The sequence below is a fragment of the Salvelinus namaycush genome, chromosome 29 (genome assembly GCF_016432855.1).
Source record: "Salvelinus namaycush isolate Seneca chromosome 29, SaNama_1.0, whole genome shotgun sequence".
Classification (NCBI taxonomy): Eukaryota; Metazoa; Chordata; class Actinopteri; order Salmoniformes; family Salmonidae; genus Salvelinus; species Salvelinus namaycush.
In genome coordinates this window covers 28,121,911-28,146,762 of record NC_052335.1, presented here as the reverse complement: position 1 = coordinate 28,146,762, position 24,852 = coordinate 28,121,911, and the positions used below count along the sequence as shown (strand labels likewise).

At 43.4% G+C, this 24,852-nt stretch overlaps 1 protein-coding gene across 1 annotated transcript in view; it reads right to left on the bottom strand.

Annotated features, from left to right (window-relative positions):
* LOC120024186 (kinase D-interacting substrate of 220 kDa B-like) overlaps positions 1 to 24,852 on the bottom strand; it is a 61,292-nt gene that overhangs the window by 21,798 nt on the left and 14,642 nt on the right. The window contains exons 12-20 of the mRNA XM_038968368.1: positions 15,463 to 15,640; positions 14,864 to 15,028; positions 10,315 to 10,494; positions 9,651 to 9,816; positions 9,388 to 9,539; positions 8,381 to 8,670; positions 7,332 to 7,472; positions 1,191 to 1,428; positions 831 to 919 (exon numbers count right to left, since the gene is read on the bottom strand). Coding sequence (XP_038824296.1) covers positions 831 to 919; positions 1,191 to 1,428; positions 7,332 to 7,472; positions 8,381 to 8,670; positions 9,388 to 9,539; positions 9,651 to 9,816; positions 10,315 to 10,494; positions 14,864 to 15,028; positions 15,463 to 15,640 — 1,599 coding nt within the window. The remainder of the gene's footprint in view (positions 1 to 830; positions 920 to 1,190; positions 1,429 to 7,331; positions 7,473 to 8,380; positions 8,671 to 9,387; positions 9,540 to 9,650; positions 9,817 to 10,314; positions 10,495 to 14,863; positions 15,029 to 15,462; positions 15,641 to 24,852) is intronic.

Genomic DNA, 24,852 nt, shown 5'->3' with positions numbered 1-24,852 from the left:
CATGAGGCATTTATAAGTTATATTCTTCAAGAATCAATGGGTACATATTATTAATTGATTAAGTCCATGGATGTAGCAACTGCAAATCACCCCTTTAAGGTTAGGGTAGGTTACAGCTGGAGTGGTCGCATTAGTCTGGTGGAAGCAGCCTGATCGCTGTGTTCACCATTCTGTTTTACCGCACGTATCAGTATGGCCTTTCTCCAATAGATGTGCAGACATAGCATAGGGTCAAACAGTCTCAATGTGGAGGAATGCCAGACTGATGAGTGATATGGAATAGAATGGTGAACACAGCAATCAGGCTGGTTCCACTCACATTAAAGTCACACTATACTGCACATCATGTGGCTTGGTGGGGGAGAAACGCAGCAGATTGGATTAAGCCTCATTCGATTAAAGTCACAATAAGCGCAGTAGCTGGACAGTCACACTGGGTTCTAAAAACACAATTGAGTCAAGAGATCCTAATGCACAGAAGTTGTAGTTATTTCCTATTGCGTATTTCCAGCTATTGGCTTTTTACTGGCTGCGTCCCAAATGGAGCCCTATTTCCTTTATAGTGCAGTACTTTTGAACAGAAAACAAAAGCAGTGCCCTTTGAAGGGAACAAGTGACAACCTGTTAATGTGTAGACGTGTGGTTATTATATTGATTTAATGATGACACCTCTGAAGTCCTTTGACCATACTATTGGTGACGGGCGGTGTTGACCCATATGCCTGTACTCTTTGGGAACCCAACAGGTTGGGGTCAAGCACCAGGCCACCCACCCACCCACCCACCCACCCACCCACCCACCCACACACACTCTCTCTTCTCTCTCTTACCCTGCGGTTCAGGGTTGTCTTGCTGCCAAACTTGGTCATCTCTCCGATGCTGTGCTGGGATAGCTTCCTGTCCAGCTCCTCATGCCAGCCTGGACACAGATATCAACAAAGACAGGAGATGAGAAACCAGACCTAATATTAGCCAATGATTTGACACTTACAGTTAAGTGTGTGCCGGTGTACATATCTGAATGCGAAGGTGGATGTGAGTGTGTTAATTTGTGTGTATGCCTGAATGTGTGTGTTCATGTGTGTACATGCCCGTGTGTGTGTGGTCTGAGATTTTTACAGCTCCTTTCATACAGGGCAGGGCGTGTGTGTGTGTGAGTCTGTCTTTACCGTCTGAATGGTTTGGATTACCGTCTGAGTTTCCGGTGTCTCCGTTAGCGGGCGCTGCCACACACATCTTTCTGGCGCTGCTCAACCCCCGGCTGTTGAGGAAGACCGGCAGGTGGACGATGTTTCTCATGTAGTCATGGCCGTTGATGTTGGAATCCCTGAGCACGCTGTTCAGGTTCTGGTTGATGGCCTTGATGATGATGTGGGGGTCGCTGGCGAAGATGGAGATGAAGGGGCCTTTGGAGAAGAGCACTCTCACCTGGTGGAGAGGAACAGGATACATATGTTTTATTTTTTATTTAGCCTTTATTTAACCAGGAGAAGCCCATTGAGACCCAGCCTCTTTTTCAAGGAAGACCACGCCAAGAAGGCAGCAACTATCAATACAAATCAAATGTTATTTGTCACATGCGCCGAATACAACAGGTGAAAGTCTTAGTGAAATCTTTACTCACAAGCCCTTAACCAACAATGCAGTTAAGAAAAAATAAGTGTTAAGAAAGTATTAACTAACGTAAACAACAAATTAAAAATAGAAAAAGAACAAATAATTAAAGAGCAACAATAAAATAACAGTAACGAGGCTATATACAGGGGGTACTGGTACAGAGTCAATGTGCGGGGGCACAGGTTAGTTGAGGTTATATGTACATGTAGGTACAGGTAAAGTGACTATACATGTAGTGCCTTAAGGCCGGGGCTCGAACCAGGAACACAACGACAACAGCCACCCTCGATGCAGCGTTACCCATGCAGAGCAAGGGGAATAACTACTCCAAGTCTCAGAGCGAGTGACGTTTGAAACGCTATTAGCGCGCACCCTGCTAACTAGCTAGCCATTTCACATCGCTTACACCAGCCTAATCTCGGGAGTTGATAGGCTTGAAGCACAGCAAAGAGCTTCTGGCAAAACGCAGGAAAGTGCTGTTTGAATGAATGCTTACGAGCATGCTGCTGCCTACCACCGCTCAGTCAGACTGCTCAATCAAATCATAGACTTAGTTATAACATAATAACACACAGAAATACGAGCATTAGGTCATTAATATGGTCGAATCCGGAAACTATCATCTCGAAAACAAGACGTTTATTCTTTCAGTGAAATACGGAACCGTTCCGTATTTTATCTAACAGGTGGCATCCATAAGTCTAAATATTCCTGTTACATTCCACACCTTCAATGTTATGTCATAATTACGTAAAATTCTGGCAAATTAGGCGGCCCAAACTGTTGCATATACACTGACTCTGCGTGCAATGAACGCAAGAGAAGTGACACAATTTCACCTGGTTAATATTGCCTGCTAACCTGGATTTCTTTTAGCTAAATATGCAGGTTTAAAAATATATACATCTGTGTATTGATTTTAAGAAAGGCATTGATGTTTATGGGTAGGTACACATTGGAGCAACGATACGCACCGCATCGATTATATGCAACGCAGGACACGCTAGATAAACTAGTAATATCATCAACCATGTGTAGTTAACTAGTGATTTTGATTGATTGTTTTTTATAAAGATAAGTTTAATGCTAGCTAGCAACTTCCCTTGGCTTGTACTGCATTCGCGTAACAGGCAGGCTCCTCGTGGAGTGCAATGTAATCAGGTGGTTAGAGCGTTGGACTAGTTAACTGTAAGGTTGCAAGATTGAATCCCCCGAGCTGACAAGGTAAAAATCTGTCGTTCTGCCCCTGAACGAGGCAGTTAACCCACCGTTCCTAGGCAGTCATTGAAAATAAGAATGTGTTCTTAAGTGACTTGCCTAGTTAAATAAAGATTAAATAAAGGTGTAAAAAAAAAAAAATATGTTATGAAAACTTGAAATCGGCCCTAATTAATTGCTAGTTGGTTAGCGCATGCTCGGGAGGAGTACACATCCTGGTAATCTGTCTGGCCCTGCGGCCTTGTGAATGTTGACCTGTTTAAAGCTCTTACTCACATTGGCTACGGAGAGCGTGATAACAGTCGTCCAGAACAGCTGGGGCTCTCATGCATGCTTCACTATTGCTTGACTCAAAGCGCGCATAGAAGTAATTCAGCTAGTCTGGTAAGCTCGTGTCACTGGGCAGCTCATGGCTGTGCTTCCCTTTGTAGTCCGAAATAGTCGGAGCCAGTGTAGTAGGATTCAATCTTAGTCCTGTATTGACACTTTGCCTGTTTGATGGTTTGTCGGAGGGCATAGCAGGATTTCTTATAAGCGTCCGGGTTAGAGTCCCGCTCCTTGAAAGCGGCAGCTCTACCCTTTAGCTCAGTGCGGATGTTGCCTGTAATCCATGGCTTCTGGTTAGGGTATGCTTCTGGTTGGGGTATGAAGAGTAGCTGCTGCTTTTGCAACAGCTAATGGGGATCCTAATAAAATACCAATACCCCTTGTCTTAAAGGCACCTGTTCTCTCTTGCCGATGCACGGAAAACCCAGCCAGCTGTATGTTATCCATGTCGTCATCCAGCCACGACTCGGTGAAACATAAGATATTACAGTTTTTAATGTCATGTTGGTAGGAAGGTCTTGATAGGAGCTCATCCAGTTTATTATCCAATGATTGCATGTTGGCTAATAGGACTGATGGTAGAAGTGGGTTACCCTCTCGCCGTTGGATTCTTACATAGCACCCCAACCTACGACCCCTATATCTCTGTCTCTTATTTATGCGAATGATGGGGATTTGGGCCTTGTCCGGTGTCTGAAGTAAATCCTTCGCGTTCAACTCATTAAAGAAAAAATATTCGTCCAGTACGAGGTGAGTAATCGCTGTTCTGATATCCAGACGCTATTTTCGGTCACTCGAGACGGTGGCAGAAACATTACGTACAAAAAAAGTTACAAATAACACAAAAAAACACACACAATAGCACAATTGGTTAGGAGTAGAGGTCGACCGATTAATCGGAATGGCCGATTAATTAGGGCCGATTTCAAGGTTTCATAACAATCGGAAATCGGTATTTTTGGGTGCCGATTTACAGATTTTTTTTATACCTTTATTTAACTAGGCAAGTCAGTTAAGAACACATTCTTATTTTCAATGACGGCTTAGGAACGGTGGGTTAACTGCCTATTTCAGGGGCAGAATGACAGATTTTCACCTTGTCAGCTCGGGGGATCCAATCTTGCAACCTTACAGTTGACTAGTCCAACGCAATAACGACCTGCCTCTCTCTCGTTGCACTCCACAAGTTACGCGAATGCAGTAAGCCAAGGTAAGTTGCCAGCTAGCATTAAACTTATCTTATAAAAAACAATCAATCATAACCACTAGTTAACTACACATGGTTGATGATATTACTTGATATTATCTAGCGTGTCCTGCGTTGCATATAATCTGACTGAGCATACAAGCATACAAGTATCTAAGTATCTGACTGAGCTGTGGTAGGCAGAAGCAGGCGCGTAAACATTCATTCAAACAGCACTTTCGTGCGTTTTGCCAGCAGCTCTTCGTTGTGCGTCAAGCATTGTGCTGTTTATGACTTCAAGCCTATCAACTCCCGAGATGAGGCTGGTGTAACTGAAGTGAAATGGCTAGCTAGTTAGCGCGCGCTAATAGCGTTTCAAACGTCACTCGCTCTGAGCCTTCTAGTAGTTGTTCCCCTTGCTCTGCATGGGTAACGCTGCTTTGATGGTGGCTGTTGTCGTTGTGTTGCTGGTTCGAGCCCAGGGAGGAGCGAGGAGAGGGATGGAAGCTATACTGTTACACTTGCAATACTAAAGTGCCTATAAGAACATCCAATAGTCAAAGGTTAATGAAATACAAATGGTATAGAGGTAAATAGTCCTATAATTCCTATAATAACTACAACCTAAAACTTCTTACCTGGGAATATTGAAGAGTCATGTTAAAAGGAACCACCAGCTTTCATATGTTCTCATGTTCTGAGCAAGGTACTGAAACGTTAGCTTTCTTACATAGCACATATTGCACTTTTACTTTCTTCTCCAACACTTTGTTTTTGCATTATTTAAACCAAATTGATTTTATTTATGTATTATATTAAGTTAAAATAAGTGTTCATTCAGTATTGTTGTAATTGTCATTATTACAAATAAATTCATTTTAAAAATCGGCCGATTAATCGGTATCGGCTTTTTTGGTCCTCCAATAATCGGTATCGGCGTTGAAAAATCATAATCGGTCGACCTCTAGTTAGGAGCCCATAAAACAGCAGCCATCTCCCCCAGCGCCATTATTACTATATTACAGTATTAAAACATTCAACAATACACATAAACAACATGATCAAGCCTAAAAAAAGCATTTCCACTCCTCTGTAACAGAATTTCCCATCAAAATGTTCAATTCATTCAGTGGCACTAACATATCTAGATGAAGTATGGATTGTAGACTATTCCATGCCACTGGTACACAAGACGAGAAGGCAGTCTTGGCTAATGCTGTAAATGTCTGGGGACTTTAAGTAGCAACCGTCATGCAGGTGGTGAAGGAGACCAGACTATAGAGGTAAAGAGGGAGTTTACCCAAAAGGGCTTTGTAGATAAACTCATACAAATGTAGCTTTCTGAGCATATATAGTGAGTTCCAACCCACCATTTGGTACAAGGTGCAATGTTGGGTGAGTGACTTGGCATTTGTAATAAAGCGCAAGGATTAATGATAAACAGAGTCCAGTCTCTGTAAGACAGAGGAGACTGCATGCATATACAACAAGTCACCATAATCAATTACAGAGAGAAAAGTGGCATGAAAAGCTTCTTTCTAGTCATAAGTGGGAAGCAAGTCTTATTACGAAAATAAAAACCCAATTTCAATTTAAGCTTCCTCACAAGATTATCCATATGAACTTTAAAGGACAACTTGCCATCCAACCATATACCTAGGTATTTGTAGGATGACACTTTCTCAATGGATAAGCCACCAGATGTGACAATGCTAACCTTCTCTGGCTGAGTTCTAGATCTGGTAAAGGTCATGAATTCTGTTTTTTGTACATTCAAGACCAGTTTGAGAACATAAAGAGAGGACTGCAGTGACTGAAAAGCAGTCTGGAGCTCTTCAACAGCCTGAACAAGAGAAGGAGCACATGAATATATGACTATCATCTGCATATAGATGTAACTTTGCTGGTTGCATCCCATTTCCCAAATCATTAATACAAATTGAGAACAACACAGGAGCTAAAATAGAACCTAAAATGGGCACACCTCTATTAATCTGAAGAAAGCTATTGTCAGCATATACACATTGTATTCTGTCAGAAAGATAGTTCCGAAACCAATTTACTGCCCCTTCACTGAGACCAATGTTACTGAGTTTAGCTAGCAACAATTCATGGTCAACTGAATCAAATGCCTTTGATGAATCCACAAACAGAGCAGCACAATGTTGCTTTTTATCAAGCGCATTTATGATGTCATTTGCCAATGCCATAAGTGCAGTTGCGGTGCTGGTCTCCGATCTAAAGCCAGAGTGAACCCCACTTAGTATGTTCTGGTGAGGTCTGTGAGAAACAAAGGTGTGTGTGTGTGTGTGTGTGTGTGTGTGTGTGTGTGTGTGTGTGTGTGTGTGTGTGTGTGTGTGTGTGTGTGTGTGTGTGTGTGTGTGTTGGATACAGTATATTAGTTTGTTCTAATCTATTCTAAAACTCTTTCTGCCATAGCTCACAGTTAGCTAATAACTCCATTATCCCAATGTGCAAAAGACATTGAAATATTAGATTTTGTGACTACTATCAAATGTCTAGATAAATCACTCTAAACGTTTGAGGGATGTTGCTTATTATTACAAAGACATCATGCATAAAAGATCCATTATTTCCTCAGACCAAAGATTTCATTAGTAAACAAGAAACAGCTGGTTCAGATGACTATGTCCCTTGAATATTAGATTAAAGACAATTCTATTACTGTAAATAATAAGAAAAACCATGACAGCTTCTGGAAACTTTGTGACTGATGTATAACTATGTACAGTATAACTAGGTCATCTTTTCTCTCTTGGGAAAGATTGTCTTCAGAAATAACTAAATTTGCAGACCAAGGCAACACAAAGGGTGAGACGGTCCAAACAGTTGGTCAAAACCATTCCGTTCCTGTTCAGAGTGATACTGTTTACCCTATCACCCTGTGACTGTATGTTCGTGTGTGTTCGTGTGTGTATGTGCCCGAGCGCTGCATGCGTGTGTGTGTGTGTGTGTGTCTTACCGTATCCAGCATCTGCAGTACTTTGTCCTGTTCACAGGAGTCCAGGCCGTCTATGATGACAGCCAGACGCGTCTGGTTCTGAGTGAAGCCATCAATGGTCTTAGCCATCCTCGCCATCAGCTCCACCTCATTCTTCAACACCTGAGGGAGGAGACAGAAAGAGAGAGAGAGGAAGAGAGAAAGAAGGAGAGAGAGAGGAAGATTGGCGTGAGAGAGAGAGAGAGAGAGAGAGAGAGAGAGAGAGAGAGAGAGAGAGAGAGAGAGAGAGAGAGAGAGAGGAGAGGAGGATGGGTGAGAGAGAGGAGAGGAGGAAGAGAGAAAGAAGGAGAGAGGAGTATGGGTGAGAGAGAGAGAGAGGGGAGAAAGAGAGAGGAAGATTGGTGTGAGAGAGAAGGAGAGGATGATAAGAGAAAGAAGGAGAGAGGAGAGAGAGGAGGATGGGTGAGAGAGAGAGAGGGGGAGGAGAAAGAGAGAGAGAGAGAGGAAGATTGGTGTGAGAGAGAGAGAGAGAGGGGGGGGAGGAAGGAGAGAGGATGGGTGAGAGAGAGAAGGAGAGGAGGAAGAGAGAGAGAGGAGAGAGTGAGAGGAGGATGGGTGAGAGGAGAGAGAGAGGGGAGGAAGAGAAGGGGAGGAGAGAGAGTGAGGAGAGAGAGGAGACAGAGAGACAGAGAGAGGTGGAGGATGGGTGAGAGAGAGATAAGGAGAGAGAGAGAGGGGAGGAAGGGGGAGGAGAGAGAGCGAGAGATGGAGACAGAGAGAGGAGGAGGATGGGTGAGAGAGATAGAGAAGGAGAGGGGAGGAAGAGAGAGAGAGAGGAGAGAGGGGGAGGAGAGAGAGCGAGAGAGAGAGAAGGAGAGATGGAGACAGAGAGAGGAGGAGGATGGGTGAGAAAGGTCATACTAGCCTTACAAGCCAGTGATATGGTGAGAGGGAGAATCAAACAGGTGTGTGTGTGTGTGTGTTTGTGTGTGTTTATGTGTATGCTTTGTGCATGTGTATGTGTTTCCAAGTGCTTGTGCGCATATATACGACTGGCCTTCCATCCCTACCTTCATGAAGCCCTCGCTCTTGAGCTTGTGCATCTTGTTGGCAGCGCTGTGCAGCCTCTTCCTCTGAGAGTTGAGCACCGAGTCGGCCACCTGCCACCAGGTCCGGCAGTTGAGCACCAGTGCCAGGCCCACTGCGCAGGCCATGGCGATCAGCACGGCGTTCACCGTCTGGTTGGCCCCATCCACCTTGAAGACGGCGAGGAGTGCCATGCCGGTGATCAGGCAGCCCAGGATGAAGATGAAGATGACGAAGGAGGGAACGCAGCAAGTTTTCTTCCACTTCTTCTTCCCTAAAATACAATCCATTTTAAAGTACTCAGTGTTCATAAAAACATTTGGAAGCAGGAGGTAGGCTACTGACTAAACTTGTGCAACAACAATGTTTATTGTCATTGTCTGTTAGACAACCCTTTGTTCCTAGTTCTTACTGAAAACCACCAGAGTATGTGGTTGGTGTATTTATAAATGTAGTGACCGACAGTGATTTAAAGTAGTGCCAATAAAGGGGATTCAATCAAGTAAACTGACCTGACTAATTTGTCACTACCTAGTGATTCTCTGCTCACTACCTAGTGATTCTCTGCCCACTACCTAGTGATTCTCTGCCCACTACCTAGTGATTCTCTGCCCACTACCTAGTGATTCTCTGCCCACTACCTAGTGATTCTCTGCCCACTACCTAGTGATTCTCTGCTCATGACTAGATTTTAAAAATGTATTTAACTAGGTAAGTCAGTTAAGAACAAATTCTTATTTACAATGACGGCCTGCCCTGGCCAAACACTCCCCTAACCCGATGCTGCGCCGCCCAATGGGGCTCCCGATCACGGCCGGTTGTGACACAGCCTGGGATCAAACCAGGGTATGTAGTGACGCCTCTAGCACTGCGATGCAGTGCCTTAGACTGCTGCGCCACTCAGGAGCAAGTGATTACCTAGTGATTCCTCTGCTCATTGCCTAGTGATTCCTCTGCTCATTGCCTAGTGATTCCTCTGCTCATTGGTTACCTTTTGATTCCTCTGTCTTGAAGACCCTGAAGAGGCGGGTGGCCATGAAGCCAAACTCCCTCTCACAGGCATCAGACAGGGTGGCTATCATCTCTGCCAGGCTGGTCTCCCCTCCCACACTGGACAGACGGTTGTAGTCAGTGAACAGGAACCTGCAACAGTAAAGGGAAGGGGTGGACATTAAATCAGCGGTCAAACACAAACTACAACTTATAAAGGTACCTGACGGGCAGGACATGGGTGGTTTGTGTGTGTGTGGGTACCTAACGGGCAGAGCGCGGGTGGTCTGCTCTGGCAAGTCAGGGGGGTTGACAAACATCAGTTTGAGTAGCAGCTCCAGGTAACCGATGTGTCGGGCCAAACGGGTACTTATCACCCACGCCCAGCTCCAGTTCTCACCCTCACGACGACTGCCGAAGTACACCACCACTACACAGAGAGGGGAACTGTTATCTCCTAACTGGATCATTAAAAGCCACCTCCACTACAAAACAAAGGAAGACAAACAGAGTTACTGCGTCAAACTCTTACTGTGTCATTGAAAGTGTTTGGAAAAGCCAGAGAGACAGACAGTTAGAATGAGCTCTTACTGTGTCATTGAAAGTGGCCAATTGTGCACCGCCCTATGGGACTCCCAATCACGGACGGTTGTGATACAGCCTGGAATCAAACCAGGGTCTGTAGTGGCACCTCTAGCACTGAGATGCAATGCCTTAGACCGCTGCGCCACTCGGGAGCATAGGCTACTAGACTATGGGATCCTCGGGACGTCGCTACCCTAAACCTAACCTTAACCCTTACCTAACCCTAACTTTGCTTATTAACCATTTTACATTTCAACGTCAATGGGGGTAGGGATGTACCAACGATCACAGATAGCAACGACTACTAGACCATAGAAAATGGATGACAGAGTGACGGTCTCACCGAAGCAGACATAGAGCAAGGCCAGCAGGCTGAGGGAGACAGCGATGGCCAGCTTGGGGTCGACAGTGAAGCCCAGGACCAGAGCTACAGAACCACACAGCAGCAGGGACATGAACCCCACCAGCCAGGAGAACTGGAACAACGGCTCCACCTGCTGGCCAGCAAACGTCTTCATCTCATCTGAAGAGAGGAAGGAGATGAAAGGAGGATAAAGATACTTATGAGATTGTAGGTTCATTTGTAAAACTCAATCTTATAAGTATCTGATAAAATAATCTGTTAATATTAAATCCAGGCACCACAGGCTAAAATTACATTTTTTGCATCTACTTATCAATTTTGCGATTGTTTGGTATTTTGACCCATTAATATTTGTTTTTTCAAAAAGTAAAAACAATGTCAAAATGTTGATGATCCATTATTTCAAACCACTACATTGAATCACACATAATTTAAAAGCCCATCTCATAGAGAATGTAACAAACTGGACTATATATAGTAACTTACTTTGAAGAGATGGTGATTGGGTCTAAATAGCTGTTTGGTGTTTCTAAGTCTAAATTCAGTGTCCTTGTCTTTAACTGCCATTTCCCGGAAGTCAGACTTTTCCTATACGCCAACTTGTGTTTCTCAGCCTCAGAAGTCAGACTTTTCCTACACGCCAACTCGTGTTTCTCAGCCTCAGAAGTCAGACTTTTCCTACACGTCAACTCGTGTTTCTCAGCCTCAGAAGCATCTGCATTCACCAAATGTTGCGTGGTTATCCTTAAACTTATTCTTCAGACTTATACATAGGGAATTGTTGATACGTTGTCAAATTTCTACTCTAGATGACATTTTCTTCAGAAGAATCTGCCAAAAATGACTTTGACATACCTTTCTATAGTATTTTACAGGTAGAAAGAAGTATTTATCCTCAATATGTTACGTATAAGTCAGGTCCTGTAGTGTCTTAAGCAATGTTAACAATTTTAAATTAGGCTGACTTCCTCCAGTGTCCAGAAAAATGAATTTGTGTGATATGCAAATATGCACACTTAATTTGCATATTTGTAAACAATATTTCAGATTTTTTTTAAATAAAAACCCCTTATATCTGTGTGTTGTTTGCATTGCTGGTGAAGTTTGGTTGCATTATTGCATTGTTAAAGTACAGTATGTAATGTACAGTATGTACAGTTGAAGTCGAAGTTTACATACACCTTAGCCAAATACATTTAAACTCAGTTTTTCACAATTCCTGACATTTAATCCTAGTAAAAGTCCCATGTCTTAGGTCAGTTAAGATCACCACTTTATTTTAAGAATGTGAAATGTCAGAATAAGAGTTGAGAGAATTCATTATTTCAGCATTTATTTATTTCATCACATTCCCAGTGGGTCAGAAGTTTACATACACTCAATTAGTATTTGGTAGCATAGCCTTTAAATTGTTTAACTTGGGCCAAACGTTTCAGGTAGCCTTCCACAAGCTTCCCACAATAAGTTGGGTGAATTTCAGCCCATTCCTCCTGACAGAGCTGGTGTAACTGAGTCAGGTTTGTAGGCCTCCTTGCTCACACACACTTTTTCAGTTCTGCCCACAAATTTTCTATGGGATTGAGGTCAGGGCTTTGTGATGGCCACTCCAATACCTTGACTTTGTTGTCCTTAAGCCATTTTGATACAACTTTGGAAGTATGCTTGGGGTCATTGTCCATTTGGAAGACTCATTTGCGACCAAGCTTTAACTTCCTGACTGATGTCTTTAGATGTTGCTTCAATATATCTACATAATGTTCCTTCCTCATGATGCCATCTATTTTGTGAAGTGCACCAGTCCCTCCTGCAGCAAAGCACTCCCACAACATGATGCTGTCACCCCCGTGCTTCACAGTTGGGATGGTGTTCTTCGGCTTGCAAGCCTCCTCCTTTTTCCTCCAAACATAATGATGGTCATTATGGCCAAACAGTTCTATTTTTGTTTCATCAGACCAGAGGACATTTCTCCAAAAAGTACGATCTTTGTCCCCATGTGCAGTTGAAAACCATAGTCTGGCTGTTTTATGTCGGTTTTGGAGCAGTGGCTTCCTTGCTGATCGGCCTTTCAGGTTTTGTCGATATAGGACTCCTTTTTACTGTGGATATAGATATTTTTGTACCTCTTTCTTCCAGTATCTTCACAAGGTCCTTTGCTGTTGTTCTGGGATTGATTTGCACTTTTCGCACACCAAAGTACGTTAATCTCTATGAGACAGAATGCCCCTCCTTCCTGAGCGGTATGACGGCTGCGTGGTCCCATGGTGTTTATACTTGCGTACTATTGTTTGTACAAATGAACGTGGTACCTTCAGGCGTTTGGAAATTGCTCCCAAGGATGAACCGGACTTGTGGAGGTCTACAATTATTTTCTGAGGTCTTGGCTGATTTATTTTGATTTTCCCATGATGTCAAGCAAAGAAGCACTGAGTTTAAAGTTAGGCCTTGAAATACATCCACAGGTACACCTCCAATTGACTCAAATTATGTCAATTAGCCTATCAGAAGCTTCTAAAGCCATGACATAATTTTCTGAAATTGTCCAAGCTGTTTAAAGGCACAGTCAAGTTAGGGTATGTAAACTTCTGACCCACTGGAATTGTGATACAGTGCATTTTAAGTGAAATAATCTGTCTGTAAACAATTGTTGGAAAAATGACTTGTGTCATGCACAAAGTAGATGTCCTAACCGACTTGCCAAAACTATAGTTTGTTAAACTTCTTATGGCTGGGTGGCAGTATTGAGTAGCTTGGATGAAAAGGTGCCCAGAGTAAACTGCCTGCTACTCAGGCTCAGAGGCTAATATATGCATATTATTAGTATTTGGATAGAAAACACTCTGAAGTTTCTAAAACTGTTTGAATGATGTCTGTGAGTATAACAGAACTCATATGGCAGGCAAAAACCTGAGAAAAAATCCAACCAGGAAGTGGGAAATCTGAGGTTTGTAGGTTTGCCTATCCAATATACAGTGGGATATTGGTCATTTTGCAATTCCTAAGGCTTCCACTAGATGTCAACAGTCTTTAGAACCTTGTTTGATGCTTCTACTGTGAAGAATGAGGGAAGGAGAGCTCTTTGAGTCAGGTGTCTGGCACGAGCTGAACATGCGCGCTCATGTGAGAGCGACCTGCTTTCCATTGCATTTCTGAAGACAAAGGAATTCTCCAGTTGAAACATTATTGAAGATTTATGTTAAAAACATCCTAAAGATAGATTCTATACATCGTTTGACATGTTTCTACGAACTTTAATGGAATTGTTTGACTTTTCGTCTGACCTGTGCGTCATGAATGTGGATTACTGGACTGAACGCGCAAACAAAATTAAGGTATTTGGACATAAATGATGGACTATATCGAACAAAACAAACATTTATTGTGGAACTGGGATTCCTGGGAGTGCATTGTGATGAAGATCATCAAAGGTAAGTGAATATTTATAATGCTATTTCTGACTTCTGTTGACTCCAAAACATGGCAGATATCTTTATGGCTTATTTGGGCTCTGAGCGCTGTATTCAAGATTATAGCATGGTGTGCTTTTCCGTAAAGTGTTTTTGAAATCTGACACAGCGGTTGCATTAAGGAAAAGTTTATCTAAAGTTCCATGTTTAATACTTGTAACTTTTATCAATGTTTATTATGAGTATTTCTGTAAATTGATGTGGCTCTCTGCAAAATCACCGGATGTTTTGAAGGCAAAACATTACTGAACATAACGCGCCAATGTAAACTAAGATTTTTGGATATATATATGAACTTTATCGAACAAAACATACATGTATTGTGTAACATGAAGTCCTATGAGTGTCATCTGATGAATATCATCAAAGGTTAGTGATTCATTTTATCTCTATTTATGCTTTTTGTGACTCCTCTCTTTGGCTGGAAAAATGGCTGTGTTTGTCTGTGACTAGGTGCAGACCTAACATAATCGTTTGGTGTGCTTTCTTCGTAAAGTATTTTTGAAAACGGACACTGTGGTGGGATTAACAACAAGTTTATCTTTAAAATGGTGTAAAATACTTGTATGTCTGAGGAATTTTAATTATGAGATTTATGTTGTTTTGAATTTGGCGCCCTGCACTTTCACTGGCTGTTGTCATATCGATCCCGTTAACGGGATCTCAGCCGTAAGAAGTTAACAAGAAATTTGTGGAGTGGTTGAAAAACGAGTTTTAATGACTCCAACCTAAGTGTATGTAAACTTCCGACTTGAACTGTACATACAATTCACTAAATCACAATTCCAGTGGGTCAGAAGTTTACATACACATACAACTGTATCTAGTCTGGTAATTGTGTTGGAGAACAGAATGTTCTCCAACACAAAAACATTTACTCTATTAGGGTGTGATGCCTGGCCTTAACAGCTATCTTATTATTAACATGTATAACATATTTTTAACATATCATTATTTTTATGTTTGACAGTTGAGCTCTGTTCTATTTGAGCAGTATAATAAACGCTCAGACTCTTGTAAAGAAGTGAGTGGAGTCTTGACAAGAGGACTGCCTAGTTCCTTACCCTCCAGTTTCTTGAGCAGGAAAGACTTGCCGCTGCCCCACTGGGCGTACAGGCCCACACAGATGGGTGGCTGCATGGTGGGCTCACTGAGAATGTCAGCCAGGGCACTGCTGTACAGGTCATAACCCAGCATGTCCCCATCAGACTCAGTAGGGGACAGGTGTCCTGGGAGGGACACATAGAAAGATAGGATGAGGTTAGTCAACACAGTTCTAGATGAGAGTACATACAGTGTATAATTTGTGTGTACCAATTTTCTTTGTCAATTTCTGTACATTTTGTACACCCTATCGTCCAGCACAAAGGTTATAGCAGTTAGACTATTAAAGGAAAACCACCCAAAAACAATATTTTGGTATTTGTTTCATTAGTCCATTGTTTGCATAGTCCCAAAATGTTTTGCTTGTCAGCAATCAAGTTTTATATATCTTGAAAAAGGCATTATTACAGGGATGATTTCTGTATTTTGAAAGTTACATATAGTTACTTTCATTAGTCAACAATAGACTAAAAAACAAATACCAAAAAGATTGTTTTTGGGTTGAATTTTCCTTTAACTGGCGAAAGTGACTGAGCTGCCGGAGAGTAAGGAAACTTACGGGCTCCAAAGATCTGGGTGAGGATGCTCTTCTGGTGGCTGCAGTCGATGTTGTAGGGGGTCTCGCCGGCCTTGTTGGGCCTGTAGAGCAGGCGGCCATCTTTAGGGTTACGAAGGAGGAGCTCCGCCAGTCTGCGGCTCCGCCCACGGATGGCAATGTGGAGGGGGGTGTCACCTCTCTAGAGAAAGACGGTTGGTATCTTTAATTTAAAGAGCATTGCTCCCTTCGGTATCAACATAGACTTTGATCTGAAGCCATTCTTGTGATTTTGCTATTCATTGTAAATGTTTGTAGGCCTATGTAGCCAAATTGTATCTATGATCATATGTTATCCATTCATGTTTTTGGTATGTTATTTTTATATCTGAGAATTAACCAATGATATCAGGCCACACCCGGCCATAATTACAGACACCTGTGTGTGTCCTTTGACACTATATAAACTAGTGACCCTCAGTGTTTGTCATTATACCCTGATGAAGACAGCTTGTCTGTCGAAACGTTGGTTATTAAATTATTGCATCTGAGTTCCTAGAGTGTGTGGCTCTCCTTTGCTTTTTCCATGTATCAGATTGTATACCCACTGACTCTTCTGCCTTTAACAGATTACGTATTATTGGATCCCTTGATAAAGATGAGCAAAAAATACCATAAAATAAATAATATAGTATATTATGTTCTCCAGAAAATTTAAACATTTGGTTATTTTAGACTAATACAATTGCTCAGAGAGATTCTGTTTAACAAATAATACAAATAAATCTAAAAAAGATAGTGGACCCCTGTTTTCAGGCACCCCTGTTTTCAATACTCTAGCACCCTCCCCTTGCGAGAAAAACAACACTGAGCCTTTTTCGCAAATGTTTCATGAGATTGGCTAAAACGTTGGGACCATTCCTCCAAACAGAATCTTTCCAAATCCTTGATATACTTTGCTCTTATGGACTACCCTCTTTAATACAAACAATAGGTTTTCAATGGGGTTCAAGTCCAGTAACTGAGATGGCCATTGACAAATGTAGATTGTGGTCAATTAACCATTTCTTTGTGGATTTTGATTAGTGCTTGGGGTTACTGTCTTTCTGGAAGATCCACTTGTGGCCAAGTGTCAGCCTCCTGGCAGAGGCAGCCAGGTTTTTAGGCAAAAATGTCCTGGTACTTGGTCAAGTTCATGATGCCATTGACCTTAACAAGGGCCCCAGGACTAGGGGAAGCAAAATAGCTGAATAACATCAAAGATCTACCACCATATTTTACTGTAGGTATGAGATAAATTTCTGCATATGCTTCTGTCCAAGTGGCCAAAGAGATGTATTTTCATGTCACCTGACCATAGCACCGCCTGGAGTTTGATAAACGGCATTGGCACTTGATTGGAACCAGTGCTATGTCTAATGACATGAAAATAGAGCTCTGGAAAGAAGCTGTATAGACCAATGGTCTAAGATCCCTCCCAATGTGTTCCCCAATCTCATAAAACATTTTAGAAAAACGCTCAGTATCAGTATTGAAACCAGGGGTGCCAATCATTTTTACCCCTCTCTTTTTGAGATGATAAGTTAAGCAATTGTATTAGTATAAAATAACAATTTCAACAACAAAAATTAGCATGCAATATAGATCAGTATTTGTATTATTTCTTTTATACCGTTTTTTGCTCATCTTCATCAAATGGTGCCAATAATTATGAACCCTGACTGTATATGCCACGTACAATGTATATACAGTATATATAAACTCAGCAAAAAAAGAAACGCCTCTCACTGTCAACTGTGTTTATTTTCAGCAAACTTAACATGTGTGAATATTTGTATGAACATAACAAGATTCAACAACCGAGACATAAACTGAACAAGTTCCACAGACATGTGACTAACATAAATGGAATAATGTGTTCCTGAACAAAGGATGGGGGGTCAAAATCAAAAGTAACAGTCAGTATCTGGTGTGGCCACCAGCTGCATTAAGTACTGCAGTGCATCTCCTCCTCATGGACTGCACCACATTTGCCAGTTCTTGCTGTGAGATGTTACCCCACTCTTCCACCAAGGCACCTACAAGTTCCTGGACATTTCTGGGGGGGAATGGTCCTAGCCCTCACCCTCCGATCCAACAGGTCTCAGACGTGCTCAATGGGATTGAGATTCGGGCTCTTCACTGGCCATGGCAGAACACTGACATTCCTGTCTTGCAGGAAATCACGCACAGAACGAGCAGTATGGCTGGTGGCAATTGTTATGCTGGAGGGTCATGTCAGGATGAGCCTGCAGGAAGGGTACCACATGAGGGAGGAGGATGTCTTCCCTGTAACGCACAGCATTGAGATAGCTTGTTGTCATTGCAGGCACAGTCCGATGATCCTGTGACACACCGCCCCAGACCATGACAGACACTCCACCTCCAAATCGATCCCGCTCCAGAGTACAGGCCTCGGTGTAACGCTCATTCCTTCGACGATAAACGCGAATCCGACCATCACCCCTGGTGAGACAAAACCGCAACTCGTCAGTGAAGAGCACTTTTTGCCAGTCCTGTCTGGTCCAGCGACGGTGGGTTTGTGCCCATAGGCGACGTTGTTGCTGGTGATGTCTGGTGAGGACCTGCCTTACAATAGGCCTACAAGCCCTCAGTCCAGCCTCTCTGAGCACTGATGGAGGGATTCTACGTTCCTGGTGTAACTCGGGCAGTTGTTGTTTCCATCCTGTACCTGTCCCGCAGGTGTGATGTTCGGATGTACCGATCCTGTGCAGGTGTTGTTACACGTGGTCTGCCACTGCGAGGATGATCAGCTGTCCATCCTGTCTCCCTGTAGCGCTGTCTTAGGCATCTCACAGTACGGACATTGCCATTTATTGCCCTGGCCACATCTACAGTCCTCATGCCTCCTTGCAGCATGCCTAAGGCACGTTCACGCAGATGAGGAGGGACCCTGGGCATCTTTCTTTTGGTGTTTTTCAGAGTCAGTAGAAAGGCCTCTTTAGTGTCCTAAGTTTTCATAACTGTGACCTTAATTGCCTACCATCTGTAAGCTGTTAGTGTCTTAACGATCGTTCCACAGGTGCATGTTCATTAATTGTTTATGGTTCATTGAACAAGCATGGGAAACCGTGTTTAAACCCTTTACAATGAAGATTTGTGAAGTTACTTGGATTTTTACAAATTATCTTTGAAAGACAAGGTCCTGAAAAAGGGGCGTTTCTTTTTTTGCTGAATTTAGATATATATACAGGGGTGAAAGTAAGGTGGTACGGTCCAGTACGGCGTCCTGGCAAAATAAATAGTGGGGGTACGCCGTGCCGGTAAAACATGAACATATCACAATTAATACAACATGCCCAAAAAACTATAGGCTATAACACCATTATTTAACATTACTGCATGTCAGCCGCATGAAACATTTGCAAATTGACTGGAAACCAGGTAGAATACATTCCAAATTGCACTGTGGTTTGAGGAGAACACTCACATTCTGATAAAGCAGAGATGAGTAGTGAGACGCACGCGGACCAGGTGGACATGAGTGGCTGAGACCGAGGCGCGCGTGGACAAGGTGGACATGAGTGGCTGAGACCGAGGCGCGCGTGGACAACCGTGGACATGAGTGGCTGAGACCGAGGCGCGCGTGGACAACCGTGGATGCATCAATTCAGTTTTGTAACTGATGTCTCTTTCCATTCAACAAATTGCAGATGCACAGTGCACTGTTGGAGTTTGCATGCTTAAACTATTTTGTGAGTGAAAGAATGTGCGCGGGAAGCCAACAGGAGCACCTTTGAACCTCTTAAGGATCAGACCCTTTAAAAAAAAAATGCCTAAAATGACATACCCAAATCTAACTACATGTAGCTCAGGACCTGAAGCAAGGATATGCATATTCTTGATAAAATTTGAAATGAAACAATTCCAAGAAGCTTGTGGAAATGTGAAATTAATGTAGGAGAATATAATCCTCCCGGGTGGCGCAGTGGTCTAGGGCACTGCATCGCAGTGCTAGCTGCGCCACCAGAGTCTCTGGGTTCGCGCCCAGGCTCTGTCGCAGCCGGCCGCAACCGGGAGGTCCGTGGGGCGACGCACAATTGGCATAGCGTCGTCCGGGTTAGGGAGGGTTTGGCCGGTAGGGATATCCTTGTCTCAGTATGTAAAATGTAATGAAATGTAAAAATGTAATAAAATGTATGCACTCTACTGTAAGTCGCTCTGGATAAGAGCGTCTGCTAAATGACTAAAATGTCAAATGTAAAATATAAAACATTAGATCTGGTAAAAGATAATACAAAGAAGAAAAGAAAAACAATTTTGATTTTGGCCACTAGATGGCAGCAGTGTATGTGCAAAGTTTTAGACTGATCCAATAAACCATTGCATATCTGTTCAAAATGTTGTATCAAGACTGCCTAAATGTGCCTAATTGGTTTATTAATACATTTTCAATTTCATAATTGTGCACACTCCTCAAACAATAGCATGGTATTCTTTCACTGTAATAGCTACTGTAAATTGGACAGTGCAATTAGATTAACAAGAATTTAAGCTTTCTGCCCATATCAGATATGTCTATGTCCTGGGGAAAAAAATGTGTTACTTACAACCTCATGCTAATCACATTAGCCTACGTTAGCTCACCCATCCTGCGGGGGGGACACCGATCCCGTAGAGGTTTTAAGTGATTGTTTGATAATCAGATGAAAACATCATGACTACTTGTGTTTATGCAACATTAAAAGGCATAGGTGGCGTGTCCATGAAGCTAGAGGAAGCTAAGCTTTCCCTAAAGTAAATTGAATTAAATTGCCAAAATAATACAGCCTAATTAGCCTAATCCTGTCTATACAGAAATAAATACAATCATTTAAAATAGGCTACTATACGAGAAAGCATGATTTGGCTACAGAGGATCATTAGCTAAAAAAAGAAAAAAAAGAAAAAGACAAGTGGATTGTTTTAAACAGCATAGCCCGCAATTTGGGCAGCGCGCGCTGCAAATACCAAATAGATGTTTGTTGAGTTGCGACTGTCAGTGAAAAGCAGAGAGACCCAGCCAGGCATATCTCAATATTTAAAAATATAAATTGCGGAAAAACTGTTTGGAAAGCAAATCGCTATTGATAACAATGAAAATAATCCAATCTGTCTTTTAGTTATCAATATTCTTAATCTTAATTTAATTGGCACTAGCGGAGAACATCGGCCATATCCCTGGTGAGTGTGCATATTCACTGTCTTTATCATTTAGTCATTGCTACTTCGTTTGTTTTTGGACAATCATTTCCTCCTCCGGGTTAGATGGACGTCATATTGTATTTGCGTCTCCGCTTTTCGTAGGCCGATTATATGCATCAGACAACATTGTTTTTATTGATCAGTTTGATTGGAGTCCACCTGTGGTAAATTCAATTGATTGGACATGATTTGGAAAAGGCACACACCTGTCTATACAAGGTCCCACAGTTGACAGTGCATGTCAGAGCAAAAACCAAGCCATGAGACCGAAGGAATTGTCCGTAGCGTTCTGAGACAGGATTGTGTCGAAGCACAGATCTAGGGAAGGTGCCAAAAAATGTCTGCAGCATTGAAGGTCCTCAAGAACACAGTGGCCTCCATCATTCTTAAATGGAAGAAGTTTGGAACCACCAAGACTCTTCCTAGAGCTGGCCACCTGGCCAAACTGAGCAATCGGGGGCTAGCTGGCTAGGGCATTGGTCAGGGAGGTGACAAAGAACCCGATGGTCCCTCTGACAGAGCTCCAGAGTTCCTCTGTGGAGATGGGAGAACCTTCTAGAAGGACAACCATCTCTGCAGCACTCCACCAATCAGGCCTTTATGGGAGAGTGGCCAGACAGAAGCCACTCCTGAGTAAAAGGCACATGATAGGTGCCTTTTGGCATACTCCAAGCGAGCTAAAGGATTCTCCGACCATGAGAAACAAGATTCTCTGGTCTTATGAAACTAAGATTGAACTCTTTGGCCTGAATGCCAAGCGTCACATCTGGAGGAAACCTGGCACCATTCCTACGTTGAAGCTTGGTGGTGGTGGCAGCATCATGCTGTGGGGATGTTTTTCAGCAGCAGGGACTGGGAGTCAGGATCGAGGGAAAGATGAACAGAGCAAAGTACAGAGCGATCCTTGATGAAAACCTGCTCCAGAGCGCTCAGGACTTCAGACGAAGGTTCACCTTCCAACAGGACAATGACCCTAAGCACACAGCCAAGACAACGCAGGAATGGCTGAGCCCGGACTTGAAAAATATCGAACATCTCTGGAAAGACCTGAAAATAGCTGTGCAGTGACACTCCCCATCCAACCTGACAGAGCTTGAGAGGATCTGCATATAAAATTGATACAGGTGTGCCAAGCTTGTAGCGTCATACCCAAGAAGACTTGAGGCTGCCAAAGGTGCTTCAACAAAGTACAAAAGTACAACAAAGTTTTTTTTCTTTTTTTATTTCCTCTTTTTTCTAAAACTTGTAAAAAAAATAAAATCTTAATTTTTTTTTTTTTTTTTTTTTTTTTGTGTCTTCCGGGTTGGAGCGAGTGGTCGCATTTCGCATTGCTCCACAGGTAGTATTACAATTACATTTAATTTAATTACATTACAGTACAACGGTTTGATTTGTTTGATCTTAGCACTTTTTTCTTAGCTAGCTACATAGCCGTCTTTGTATCAAAGATAATTGTGTAGTTTAGATTATTATCGAATTATCGAATCTTCTAACGTTGTCAACACTGCTAGCTAGCCAGCTAGCCAACTTCTACCGAATCATTACAACGGAATGATTTGATTAGTGTAGTGTTAGCTAGCTACATAGTTGTCTTTGCATCTAGGATAATTGTGTAGTTTCGAGTAATCATCTAGCCAGTTATCGAGGTTACCTAGCCAGTTCCACTTTTAAACAAAGTCAGCTAGCCAGCTATTTTCGCCGTCAACACTGCTAGCTAGCCAGCTAGCCAGCTAGCCAACTTCTACCGAAACAGTACAACGGAACGATTTGATTAGTGTAGTGTTAGCTAGCTACATAGTTGTCTTCGCTGTCTTTGTATCTAAGATAATTGTGTAGTTTAGAGTAGTTATCTAGCCAGTTATCGAGGTTACCTAGCCAGCTCCACTTTTAAACAAAGTCAGCCAGCTATTTTCGCCCTCCTAACGTTGTCAACACTGCTAGCTAGCCAGCTAGCCAACTTCTACCGAAACAGTACAACGGAACGATTTGATTAGTGTAGTGTTAGCTAGCTACATAGTTGTCTTTGCTGTCCTTGTATCTAAGATAATTGTGTAGTTTAGAGTAATTATCTAGCCAGTTATCGAGGTTACCTAGCCAGTTATCGAGGCTACCTAGCCAGCAACACTTCCAAACATAGTCAACAACGCAGCCACTGCTAGCTAGCCTACTTCACCAGTCAGCAGTACTGCATCATTTTAATCATTTTAGTCAACAAGATTTTTGCTACGTAAGCTTAACTTTCTGAACATTCGAGACGTGTAGTCCACTTGTCATTCCAATCTCCTTTGCATTAGCGTAGCCTCTTCTGTAGCCTGTCAACTATGTGTCTGTCTATCCCTGTTCTCTCCTCTCTGCACAGACCATACAAACGCTTCACACCGCGTGGCCGCTGCCACCCTAACCTGGTGGTCCCAGCGCGCACGACCCACGTGGAGTTCCAGGTCTCCGGCAGCCTCTGGAACTGCCGATCTGCGGCCAACAAGGCAGAGTTCATCTCAGCCTATGCTTCCCTCCAGTCCCTCGACTTCTTGGCACTGACGGAAACATGGATTACCACAGATAACACTGCTACTCCTACTGCTCTCTCCTCGTCTGCCCACGTGTTCTCGCACACCCCGAGAGCTTCTGGTCAGCGGGGTGGTGGCACTGGGATCCTCATCTCTCCCAAGTGGACATTCTCTCTTTCTCCCCTGACCCATCTGTCTATCGCCTCCTTTGAATTCCATGCTGTCACAGTTACCAGCCCTTTCAAGCTTAACATCCTTATCATTTATCGCCCTCCAGGTTCCCTTGGAGAGTTCATCAATGAGCTTGACGCCTTGATAAGTTCCTTCCCTGAGGATGGCTCACCTCTCACAGTTCTGGGTGACTTTAACCTCCCCACGTCTACCTTTGACTCATTCCTCTCTGCCTCCCTCTTTCCACTCCTCTCCTCTTTTGACCTCACCCTCTCACCTTCCCCCCCTACTCACAAGGCAGGCAATACGCTTGACCTCATCTTTACTAGATGCTGTTCTTCCACTAATCTCATTGCAACTCCCCTCCAAGTCTCCGACCACTACCTTGTATCCTTTTCCCTCTCACTCTCATCCAACACTTCCCACTCTGCCCCTACTCGGATGGTATCGCGCCGTCCAAACCTTCGCTCTCTCTCCCCCGCTACTCTCTCCTCTTCCATCCTATCATCTCTTCCCTCTGCTCAAACCTTCTCCAACCTATCTCCTGATTCTGCCTCCTCAACCCTCCTCTCCTCCCTTTCTGCATCCTTTGACTCTCTATGTCCCCTATCCTCCAGGCCGGCTCGGTCCTCCCCTCCTGCCCCGTGGCTCGACGACTCATTGCGAGCTCACAGAACAGGGCTCCGGGCAGCCGAGCGGAAATGGAGGAGAACTCGCCTCCCTGCGGACCTGGCATCCTTTCACTCCCTCCTCTCTACATTTTCCTCTTCTGTCTCTGCTGCTAAAGCCACTTTCTACCACTCTAAATTCCAAGCATCTGCCTCTAACCCTAGGAAGCTCTTTGCCACCTTCTCCTCCCTCCTGAATCCTCCTCCCCCTCCCCCCCCCCTCCTCCCTCTCTGCGGATGACTTCGTCAACCATTTTGAAAAGAAGGTTGACGACATCCGATCCTCGTTTGCTAAGTCAAACGACACCGCTGGTTCTGCTCACACTGCCCTACCCTGTGCTTTGACCTCTTTCTCCCCTCTCTCCCCAGATGAAATCTCGCGTCTTGTGACGGCCGGCCGCCCAACAACCTGCCCGCTTGACCCTATCCCCTCCTCTCTTCTCCAGACCATTTCCGGAGACCTTCTCCCTTACCTCACCTCGCTCATCAACTCATCCTTGACCACTGGCTACGTCCCTTCCGTCTTCAAGAGAGCGAGAGTTGCACCCCTTCTGAAAAAACCTACACTCGATCCCTCCGATGTCAACAACTACAGACCAGTATCCCTTCTTTCTTTTCTCTCCAAAACTCTTGAACGTGCCGTCCTTGGCCAGCTCTCCTGCTATCTCTCTCAGAATGACCTTCTCGATCCAAATCAGTCAGGTTTCAAGACTAGTCATTCAACTGAGACTGCTCTTCTCTGTGTCACGGAGGCGCTCCGCACTGCTAAAGCTAACTCTCTCTCCTCTGCTCTCATCCTTCTAGACCTATCGGCTGCCTTTGAT